Source organism: Diorhabda carinulata, chromosome X (genome assembly GCF_026250575.1).
Source record: "Diorhabda carinulata isolate Delta chromosome X, icDioCari1.1, whole genome shotgun sequence".
Classification (NCBI taxonomy): Eukaryota; Metazoa; Arthropoda; class Insecta; order Coleoptera; family Chrysomelidae; genus Diorhabda; species Diorhabda carinulata.
This window is the reverse complement of record NC_079472.1, coordinates 7369639-7381660: the sequence shown is the minus strand read 5'-3', so window position 1 is coordinate 7381660 and position 12022 is coordinate 7369639. Positions and strand designations below refer to the sequence as shown.

Here is a 12022-nt window from a genome sequence, read left to right as displayed (position 1 = left end):
TAGTTTTCGAAAGTTAATCGAGGATAGTTGAGATGTTCACGTATAGTCCTTTCAACCTACGAGAAATTTTTTTTCGCTTTTTGTCAACTTTAAGTAGTTTTTTACCAACATGTTGAAAAACTAATACAAAAAGTACATTTTATTTCTTCATGGACGTTTATTTTTTTAAAAAACCAAATGGCAACGTTAGGCAAAAATAAGTACAGAATTCCAAAAATTTAAGTAAAAATAGCATACTTAGCTTTTCATATGAAAAATAGGGTTGCTAAACAAAGTACTACATCGCACTTTTTAGACATTGCCCTCGTAAAGCAGCATCCTTCACCTGCTCCTATTTGATTTTTTTATGTGGAATACGCAGATTGTGGTCGAGTCTATCGTATCTGATGTCATCGCTTACCCTGTTAAGTGAGATACTAGGTCTTCTCGCAGATTTAGGGGAAGTTCCATACCTGGTTAAATTGAATAGAGTTCAGTTGCATCCCTGCTCATCCAGTTTTTCTGTAAAGTTACATAATGGAAACGTCGATTAACCTGGTGAATATGCACCACCACCATTTTTTTGAACGAATACTCAGCCCGTATCGATTGATATTCTCGTCCATCAAATCAGTATCCCCTATACCTTTATTATATTCGCCGATTGCATAGGTTCTATCGATATGTATGATTTTTTTCAGCTTTTGAGTATCGTTTTATTATCGAGGTGGGATGGGTACTAAAACAGGTGCTCGCTTAGGTAACTTCGTTGTTTTCTAGCGATCTATTTAAGAAAATCACGTTCATTCGCTCTAGCGTAGATTAGTGCGCACCTCTTTTATATTTTTTGTTATTGTTATTTGTTATTAATTCTGGTTTGGACTTGGTTATGTAATCTATGTCAATTTGGTTACTAAAGTTTTTGAAAATAAAGTTTCGAAAGTGAAATTTAAAATTTCACCTTATATTTTCTAGGTATACATATAAAATTCCAAATATTGGGTTGGAAAAAAAATTAAACTCGTTTACTCTTACATTATTTTAATGGCCATTTTAAATATAAACCTCGGGAACAAAAAATATAGAAAATTTAATGTGATTTGGAATATCTGTCCAATATTGGAAATCACAAACATTTTAGTATTTACATAAATGCAAATTGATAAACAAATTTATAAAAAAATAAATAACAAATTTTTCAAAAAATAACATGAAAACACTTTAACTTAATTGTTAATACGCACTATACAAATTTCGCTATAATCAATGTTTGTGTAACAAACTAAGAAACCGAAAACTAGTCGAAACAGATATTTTTGAGAAAAAAAATTAAATCCTCCTTTTATTTATAACATTTGATCTAGAAATAAATTAATCACATAATTTTGGGATCTCATTTTCAAGTGCTTTAGACACAAATATTTTCAACGTATAGTGCTGTAGGGGTAAGTGTATCAACGTCATTATAGACCAAATATATTTAAAAATTATTAAATGCATTTTTTTTAATTATCATTATTATATTGTTCCGGAAGAACGTAAGAAATATCATCCCATGGGTGCCTGTATAATCCTTGTTTTAGCCTCTTTTGGTCCATATAGTGCCCTATGAAACCGATAGACCTTCCAAGAACGAATAATGAGTTGATTGAACCAATATCAATATATTCTTGTGCTTCTTCTCTAGTGAAACTACCGCAGTTTCTCAACATATCGACGAAAGTGCAAGCGATGACTCCATCAACGTTGAGAATGAGATTGGGTTTTTTACTAGTCGTGATCTTTTCTACTTCAAGAGCGTATTGAAGAAGAGGGGTTGCTGGGAAATTAGCCATTACGAATTCTTTAACTATTTTTACACGTTGATCGGGGTTGTTTATAGATTTTACCCTATGGCCGATACCCATGATTAATTCCCCTTTGTTACGCATGTGGTTAACGAATTCAGCTGGGTGCATTCCTGAAATAAAACGCAATCTATCATTAAAAAGAAAAATATAGAATAGTAGTTTATGATACAAGGATCAAAAGTAGTAAAGTGGAAACAACTCACACGTGTTATACATTATTTTTTATTCGAATGTGAATGTATATAAAATCTGAAAGTTATCTTTTTGCATTTTAAAACTTTAGCGTACTTCTACATTTCTACAACATCGGCTACAACAAATGATTGTCATACTACATCGATTTAAAGAAAGTAAAGTTTCAATTATGAAAAAAAAATTTCTTTACATTATAATAATGTTTTTAATAGGTTCGTGGTTGTGTTGTTAAGTTAAAAATGAAATATTCGTTTATCAATTTGTCTACATTTCAGTTCTTCCAAGCATTTGTGAGGTTATGATGAGTGAATTGTGGAACACATTGGTATACAGTACCAAAGGGAACATGCAAGTAAATTTGAGGCAGAAAAGAAAAGTACTTTTGCGGTAATTCACCTACCTATCTCATAACAGCCTAAAAGAATGTGGCACATTTGAATAAAAAAAATATTTTTGACAATAAACGATTATGAAATAAGACTATTTATATAGAAATGTGAACGTCACGTCAAAATGATGCGAAGATGCGACAACAGCATAATAAAATTATAAATTCTCGTACAAATTGTCATTGTCGTTCTTTTGACTCATTTTATGCAAAGTTATAATTAACAAAATTGTAAAAAAGTTCCATTTTTTTGTCATTGTGTAGAAAATAGAGTTTTTTTTAAAGTTATTTTTAAGTGCGTGAAACATTTCTATATATTTTCATCTACACAATGTCAATACATCATTTTAAGCTCAATAGGCAAATAAAATTGATGCAGTTAACAGCAGTGTTAGTTCTCTTCATTGGAGGAAGAAACTATGAAATACATTCTATGTTGCAATTCAGGTGTCATATAGACTGAGAGCCTCTTTTTCTTGCTACGGAGCTAAAGATATTCACAGCTGATCTATGAATCCCATTTTTTTCGGAAAGTTCAGGATGTGTCAAAGATATTTATATTCTAATTTAAGTGTTCCCAGATGTAATACTCCGAAGTTCCACACTCAGAGAGAATATGAATAGAGATTTTGACCTCAACGCAGCAGTAGGATAAATTTAGCTTATGTCTATTCATGAAACTGAAGAAAAAATTTGGATTGCTTAGAAATCATCAAGTAGTTCAATCTTTAAAATTACAATTTACTGTTTGAAGTATCTTCATATTCCTTTTTTGAAAAGTGACTCAATTCTCATTTATTTTTGATTCAACATTCATTTTTCATTGGTCGTGGCTGCTCCTGTATTTTTATTTTACTACACTTTTCACATATCTTCTTTTTCCAAATCTTGCATACACTGTTAATACCAATTTGATTTTCATTCTACTGTCTTTTTCAAAATATTACCCCTACTAATTCTTTTTGGTTATTTAGATATATTAGATTCTTTTTATCTCAAGTTTTCGCTACAAGATTACGTAGCTATCGAATATTCTAGAGCGTTCTATCAACATTCTAGAACTAATCTGAAGGACATACGAATACAACGATTCTGCGATTAATAAAATGTTATCTTTTTGACTCTATGAGACCTTGTCCTTCCTATTGATACTTTTTTTTAATATATATATATATCTATTAATCAAAAAATTTTTTGTTTGTTATGTTCAAACCAACCTTTATCATAAGCTTCGCTGAAAGTCTTAGCTGCACCATCTAACGCTCCACCGAATCTATCACCAATCGTCAATAAACCCGACACCAAACTCGAAACTAAATCTTTGCCGGCACGGGCGCATACTATTGTATTGTGCGCTCCTGATACTGCCGGTCCATGATCGGCGGTAACCATCAAGCACATCTCGAAGAATTTACATACATACGGTGGTAAACATCTTTGGAACCAAAGTAGTGATATAACACCTCCGATACCGACGTTCTTTTGAAGTACGTCCGAAATTGGCATGCCTAAAAGAGAAACAACGTTTTAATTGTTCATCTTAATTACGGATCAATAATTTTGTCCTTATCATTCCATTTAGATTTTTACCTGCATAAATCAGTTCTTGTCCCCTTTCGTCACAAATAGATGTCATGAAGCTAGCAGGTTTTCTAATAAGACCTAGTTCTCTAGCCCAGCTGTAGTCCATCGGAACCGTCGGAGGAGGTACTTCTGGAGCTGGTATTATAACATGTTGTTTCACAAGTTGTTCATATACCTTAGAGATTATATCACCTGTAAATATTGAAAATTGTTATGCATTAAAAACAAAAAAGAAATCTATTGAAATATATTACCTAAGTAATCGAATGAATCTGGTACGTAAGCACCGGCAGTTTTCAGGGCTTCATTTTTGGCAGTAGCAGTTTCTAGATTAGAATTTGCACATGACCCTGCGTGTCCAAATTGAACTTCCGATGTGAACATACCAGCACACGTACCTAAAGAAGCATCATCAATTTGTGGGAACAATAGACATAATAAAAGTTATTATTCTGGCATGGATGTAACCATACCAATTTGATCCATAGTATAAAAATGGTTATTTACTAAAATAAAATGTAAATTGAGGAAATATATGAATATAAAGAGGCAACCAAAGGAATAGTACCAGAAGTTTTTAACTGAAATCTAAAAAATTTGACAATGACAAAATAGACTAAAGAAATAAATAAATAACACTGGTAGAGAGAAAAGGTCCAGTTGGCAGGAGCAGTCCTAATGATTGAAAGTCAGAATAAAATAATAATAGTCTATATAACAATACCTAATAGTTATAATTAAACAGGAATCAGCTCTAAACAAAAGAGGAACACTCCAAACAAATAGCAGCAATTCTAATTAAATAGATCAGTTTATTTAAGCAGAGAACAATCCTAACAAAAGTTGGACCATCTCAATAGAACAGAGTTTCCATACAAACAGAGCAATACATATAAGCACTAAGCAGTGCCAATCAAAATGTACATAACCTCAATTAAGGAGCAAATAATTCCAATTAGAGTATGAGCACTTAAACGTAAACAGTCAAAATAGCTTAATACAAGTTGAATAAAACAAACAACACTTGCTAGAAAGAGCACCAATCAAAGTAGGAGTAGATTCCAACAAGTAGGAAAAAATCCTATGCCTATTCTTAATAAAACATAGTTTCCATTAAAAGGACTAGCTCATTTAAGCATAACATGATGCCAATCAAAGTGGAAGTATCCTCTCTTAACAATGAAATAGTTCCAATCTAAGTAGAAACACCCAAACATAAACGATTCTAATTAAACAGGATCACTTAATGGCTCAGAAAACAATCTTAATTAAATAGGATAGCAAAATAAAACAAACAACAACCTCAATACTTGTAAGAAACAGCTCCAACCGAAGTAGTAATAGACTCCAACAAATAGGAAACAATCCTAATCAAAGTTGGACCACCCCAATGAAACATAATTTCCATTAAACAAGACAATTAAAAGATGTACACCACAATCATATAGATACGATTGAAAACAGAGCAACTGTTATTATATCAAACAAAAAACGTACCTATACACCAAGCTACTAATGGTTTAGTGATCTTTTTGGATTCCAAAGCTTGGCAGACTTGATATTCTTCTGTGCCCCCTACTTCTCCAAGTAAAATGATCATTTTAATGTTATCATCTGCTTGATATCTGTAAGATAACCAAACATTTTTAGTTATTACGACGAGAGAAGTTGATACTTCTAAGTGGTAAGTGTTGTTCACCCTAACATTTTTATTTTTTCATAATATGGCATTAGAAAATACATAAACTTCTAAATTTTCACCTTTCTACGACCAACCTTTATTTAGTCCTGTGTTTGCATCGATTGTTGCCTAGCTGCAACTGGGATGATGAAGACCAGCTTTCATACCATCATCTTGAAGGTGGTCGGTATATATTCGATTTTTCTTCCTTTGCAATCTTTGACGACCGGTCATGTGACATGTGGTCTCTCCATTCCATCTCACTACATCCTAAATGTCACATGTCTCCCTTATTTCATCATTTCTTTTGTGGGCAAATAATGCATGTCCCGCTATTGATCTCAGCGTTCGCATTTCAGTAATTCTTAAAAGCCGCTTAGTTATGGTGTTCTGTGCTCTGGTCTCTATCGGGTATGTCATTACTGGTCTCACACAGGTCTTGTATATTCTGCTCCTGGTAGTCATATATTTATTTCGCCAAATTACATCTCTTAGGTACGAAATCAATAGAGACAATTAGAACGAAGAGAAACGCGCAGATTCATAGTCAACAGACGTAGAGGAATTGACCGACAAAGCCAACAAAATCTTCGAACATTTACATCAAATTTATTTCTTCCACTAGCATTCCAGTATGAGCCTAATGTTGAATGTGACGCTCATTCCAATGTGGTTATTGGACAACTGTATGTGGCATGTTCTCGCATATAATAATAGTAAAAATATAACTATTTTTGATATTTAGATAGCTATCAAGAATTGTAATTTGAAATATATTCGTTACTTTAATGAAGAATAATTTATTAACATAAATAAAGCATACTTTCATTGCCTACAATGTTTACGATTGTAATTACATCCTTACACACTTATAATGAGTTAGTTATTTTTATTGAATTAGAAAAATATTTCCTAGATATCATTTATATGGCAAAACAATGTTTGCCAGGTCAGCAGGTAGACGATATAAAATAGAATTTGGTAAATATCAAAAACAAAGTGTTAAATTTACTATTTACTTTAATAAAATCTAATGTTATAAATCTATACCACCTAAAAACAAAAGAAGTAATATTGTTCATTAAGTACCTTGTAATTATTATGACGTTGTTTCATCTTCATTATCATCATCAAGCCTTTCAATCCTTTAGATTATGCCTATCGATTTTAGCGCTTTAAAATCCTTTTTTGGGGTGGAGAACTCCTTGTTTTCTATTTTTGTTTTCTTTATAGTTTATCGTTTGTCTTGGCTGCTTTTGTTATTATTTTCCATTTCTTTCGGTTTCAGCAGTGCTCTTATGTCTTCTTCTATTTCGTTTCTTCAATTCTTTCTCGGCCTGCCTCATCTCTTGGGCCAGAATGGGATTCATTGCGTTATTCTTTTGATCATTTCAGTTGGTTTTCTTTTCATTATATGCCCAGCACAGTTGAGTTTTTTTGCTTTTATGTATTTCACTATATTTTCGTTCCCCAAATCTCTCTCTATTTCTCGTTTTTCTTTGCTCTTATTTCTCCCTCCTGTGTTTTGTTTAGACCTGTTGAAGTTCTCATTATATTTCTCTCGGTTATTTTAAGTTCTGCTTTCTTTTTTGTTGATTACAGTTGTTTCCATCGGATATGTGATTACTGGTCTTATTAGGGTTTTGTACATTTTTATTTCGTTTTGTTTGGTTATGTTTTTTAATAGGTTTTTGTTTCTTCCATAGGCTTGATAGCCTTTTTGTATCTTTTTCTTTATCCTGTCTCTGGTTGTTTGTCCCAACGTTATTCCTATATAGTTAAAAGTCGAGACTGTTTCAAAATTGTATTTGTTAGTTTTCAGTTGGTTTGCTCTCTCTTCTATGACATTGTTTACATAGTACAAATATCTCAATATTTGGAAAATAGAAAAAAGTCAATATTGCATTAAAAAAACCATTAAATATCAAATAAACATACATAAAAATTTCAAAAATTCTTAAAACAGAGTAAAATACCAGAAAAAGATAATTTTTAAAAATGGTACACATATACATCGAAACGAGAATGATAAAATGACCCAAATAATTTGATTGATATTTGGAATTCTGTTTTATGAATTTAATTGTAACTTTCTACTAATTTTTGATGATAACTGAGGAAAAAAAATTATTAAGTGAGGTTAACATTAGATTTTTATTTTGAAAAACACGTTTTAGGTGATCGATTGTTGAATTTTATTTTATAAAAACAGCATAAAAACTTCTATCTATTTTAAAAGCAATTAAAAAAAAAACAAAATAAAATTATATCGTACACTTTTCATTTAAATAATGTCGTTTGTTACTAGTTACAAATCCTAGAATCGGTGTAACTATAAAGAGAATTAAATACAAAAACGAGGTGAATTATATCCTGGAAAATAAGGATATTCTTTAAGATCTGATAAGCAACGAAAGGTAGTGGATAATTGTGGAGGATGCCAATAACCAGCGTAAGGTAAGATTTTAAACATTGAAACATATCAGTAAATATACCTCATAATGTGATCCATGAAAGTGGTTCCCGGATATCTGTCTCCACCAATAGCTACACCTTCGTAAACACCATCTGTTGCTTTGGATACGATGTTGTTCAACTCATTAGACATACCACCGGATCTGGATACGTAAGCTACACTACCGGGTCTATACAATTTGGAATGTAGAATGTTATCCATCATACCACCAGTATTACCAATCTTGAAGCACCCTATAGTTTTTAACAAAAATTAATGGGAATTTTATTAGCAACAAAAAATATATGAATTGTATAAAATTATTGATACTTACCCGGTTTGAGTCCTCCTACAGTGGCCGGTCCAATGATAGAAACTTTCTTTTCATCAGCCAGTTTAATCAATTTCCTGGTGTAATTTTCCGGAATTCCTTCGGCGATTATTGCAATAGTTCTAATTTGTGGATATTCCATAGTTTCGACGGTACTCGAATAGGCCGAACGAAGTGAAGCAAAATTAACGAGTACGTCGGCATCGGCGTGTTTTGTCATGGCATCTTTCATTTGTTTATAAACTGGTATAAGAATTTCTTTGTGTCCCCAATAGAATTTCTGTTTGTGGTCACCGGTGAATGGATAAATTATGGCTACTACGCTAGGAGCGTTTCGGTTGCAAACGAAATCGAAATCGAGCATACTTTGAACAGCGCGATTTTGCATACCCCAAATTATTGCTTTTGTAGTACTGGTGAACATTGGTAGTACCTTTCCATCTCCCTATTGGAAAAGAAATAGATTTTTTTCATACAATTCATATCCAAATCAATTTAAATAGGAAAAATAATAATATGAAGTTGTTCTCTAACAATTACAAGCAAAAGCCAACAAGACATAAAACAAATGATTATGATAAGTTTAAAATTAATTATTTTCTATATTGAGTTGTTTTTAGGAATTTACTGTGCATTGAAGATTTGTTGTGGCTTTGTATTTTAAGTGTTTGTGCGAAAATAAGTGTTTCATTTTTTAATACTGGGCTGTATAATATAAAGCTGCATCGTTAAAAAACGTCAGCAAAAGTCTTCTACACCACTTTGGAATCCAAAATATTATCACAAGAAAAAAAAAAATACACAAATATAATCATAACATTTTTTAAAATTTTTATAGTGTAATGAATATTTGTATTGTATGGGTAGGCAGATACAAGGGTTGTTTGAAAACTATGCGACATAACAAAGGAACAAGACGTTTTTCCCATGTTCCTTTTTATTTTTCAACTTAGTTTCTTAATTTTTCTTAATATTTCCAAATAATAATTGCCGCATTTCTTCTTGAAATAGGCGTTTACGTATGATGTAAATGAAACTTTGAGAGAAGGAAAAAGTCGCTGGAGACCAGATTAGCCATCGCGGTCACTTAAGTGTATTGTCCTGGAGATTGAAGGTAGTCGATAAACACAAATGACTATACCAAAACAGGGTCGCATCACTTTTCTGACCGATGTAAGCGTCTTTGCCGTTTTCGGAGCAAATTCGCCCTTTACAATCCACTGTTGTGACTGTTATTTCTTTTCAGGGGATTTTGGTGGAACTAGGTTTAACCTATAGCTATGAATCGACGCAAAAAATTCAACTCATTTTGCCTAAAACGTTTCAATAAGTTCATCGCAATACGTTTTGATACCAATATGTGGGAAATGCATTCATTTCATACATTGATAGTCTTTTCCTATCTTCTTAACCTTAATCCAAAGGTCGGTCAGAAGCATTTGTTGAACTTTTTCGATGATATCGCTGGTTGTTGCAGTTTTTAGCCGTGCCAAACAGTCAAGATGATACGATCACGTTCGATTTTAGTTGCCCAAAAATTTACGGTCCTAAATGATGGTGCAGAGTCTCACGGTACACAGTGTCTAACGCCTCTTCCATACATAATTTTCTACCTTTCAATAAAAATCTTCACAACTACTCACTTATACGATTATCAAATAGAAATTCAGGGTTCAAATTGGCTGAAATTTTAGTAAGAATATCTCAATGCTTGCGCAAATATATTTCAAAACTTATATTGAAAAAAGCTGATGTATTTAGGTTGAAGTCGGAAAATTTTCACACAAATTTCCTTAAGTAGCTAATACAGTTATTTAAATCACGTCCATTTAGTAGTAGCGGACAACTGAATGAATGTAGAAGGGAGATGGTTAGTACTTCTAGCGGCTCCACTCGCCAAGAGAAGCCTATAGGAGACGCTTCGCGAGAGTATGGAGCGGGTATATGAGATTGGTAAGTAACGCGAGATGGTTGGTATTTCTTACAACAGATTTGTATAATCATAATTTTATAAAAAAACTTCAAAGTTCTAAATAGCCTAAATAATTCTCCTGATAACAATATAAGCATAAAATAATTCGAAATAGCTAAATATAAATGGTAAGAAAAAAATTTCGAAGCTGGTTTATTTCTTATTTAATTTTCTCATTTTTCTGGGTAGGAATAATCTGGGTACGGTATCACGATTTGATTGTTGTTGGTATGGAATAAATAGAAAAATTGTTGGTTATTTCAACATTTTCTGCTTATTTATAAATAATCAGGAATCCTATTTGGATTGAACAGAAAAAAATTGAACTTATTTCTTGTCATTTGACACTCTATATTACAATTTGCCCTGGGGGAGATAATACAGGACTATATTCAAGTCAATTGAGAAAATTATGTGTTAACACATTAATGCTTTTATTAACACCCTCTTCTTTTTTTGTCTAGAACGCAGGGGGCAATATAAATTAGGTGTTGTATGGAGCAATTCAATAATTTGAAAATTTATTGATCGAATAATTGGAATGATGAAACATCACAATTAGACGCAAAAACTACAATAAATTTCATACATTTCTGGTGAAATGAGAAAATGGATTGTGAAAACATAACGAGACATCATGTATATACCAGCCTATATAAGATTTATCTGTGTCATTTATTCGTGAAACTTAGTTGGGTTTAATACGCTTAGAGCCTGACCATGTAACTTGTTTTGAAAATAGAGGTTACTAAGTGCTAGGACTCAGAGAAACTTATTTCTTCGCGAGGTTTCATGGACATGCTCTGAGAGCATCGGTTAACTACTTGAAGTGTCTAAGCAAGTAGTCTAGTTGACAACGTGTTGCTTGCTCCTCCGATTGATTCAGACAGCCTGGTCCAAGTTTTTATATATTAGCGACGGTTGGAGTGACCGGAGCTGTTGCTGTGGACGATTTTTGTATTTCGTAATATCTGTATCCATTTAGTTTAGTTCAAGTCCTTCTTCTATTCTGTTGAAGTTGCTTCAGACGAAAATTAGCTATGTGTTATTTAATTCTAGTATTTATGAACCATTTTGTAATACCCACATACAACGTCTCATAGAACATCGAATGCAGAAGGCTGAAGAGTTTGAAAGATGATCCCGTTTGTCTTTGACAGTTTCACAAATTTGCCTGGTTGACTTGTATACTGTTTATATTTTGCATTTTCTCTGTAAACGGCTAATTCTAATTGTGACTCTTGGAATGTAAGGAAGAAATGTTATGTTTACTGGTTTTACCTTTTCTTTATTATTTGGGTGTCCCCTGTACTAATCCCACGTAAATTTTTCTGGCTCTTTCGGTCAAGATTTAAATAAGGATGATATTCGAAGTTTTTCTATAGACTTTATGTCCTAATTCTCTTCCTATTCTAGTGTTGAGAACATGCAGGAATACTAGTTGTTCGTTTTCTTTGGTTTCCATTGTAAACTGTATATAGTTGATGCGTTCTAAAAATTCTTGGAGCTTTTTTTTTGATCCACGACTCCAGATGATCTGAACCAAATTTTTGGCTTTTAGGAACTATTGTTCAAGGCTTGTTCCAT

General features: G+C 32.4%; 1 protein-coding gene across 4 annotated transcripts in view; it reads right to left on the bottom strand.

The window, feature by feature from the left end:
• Positions 1–1003: 1003 nt before the first annotated feature.
• The window catches only part of LOC130901242 (ATP-citrate synthase), a 52249-nt gene continuing 41230 nt past the window's right edge, over positions 1004–12022 (bottom strand). For all 4 annotated transcript variants that reach the window (XM_057812451.1, XM_057812453.1, XM_057812452.1 and 1 more), the window contains 7 exons: positions 8467–8908; positions 8173–8386; positions 5494–5621; positions 4251–4394; positions 4003–4188; positions 3630–3920; positions 1004–1939 (listed from right to left, as the gene is read on the bottom strand). In XM_057812451.1, the coding sequence (XP_057668434.1) occupies positions 1485–1939; positions 3630–3920; positions 4003–4188; positions 4251–4394; positions 5494–5621; positions 8173–8386; positions 8467–8908 (1860 nt within the window). In that variant the 3' untranslated portion in view covers positions 1004–1484. The remainder of the gene's footprint in view (positions 1940–3629; positions 3921–4002; positions 4189–4250; positions 4395–5493; positions 5622–8172; positions 8387–8466; positions 8909–12022) is intronic.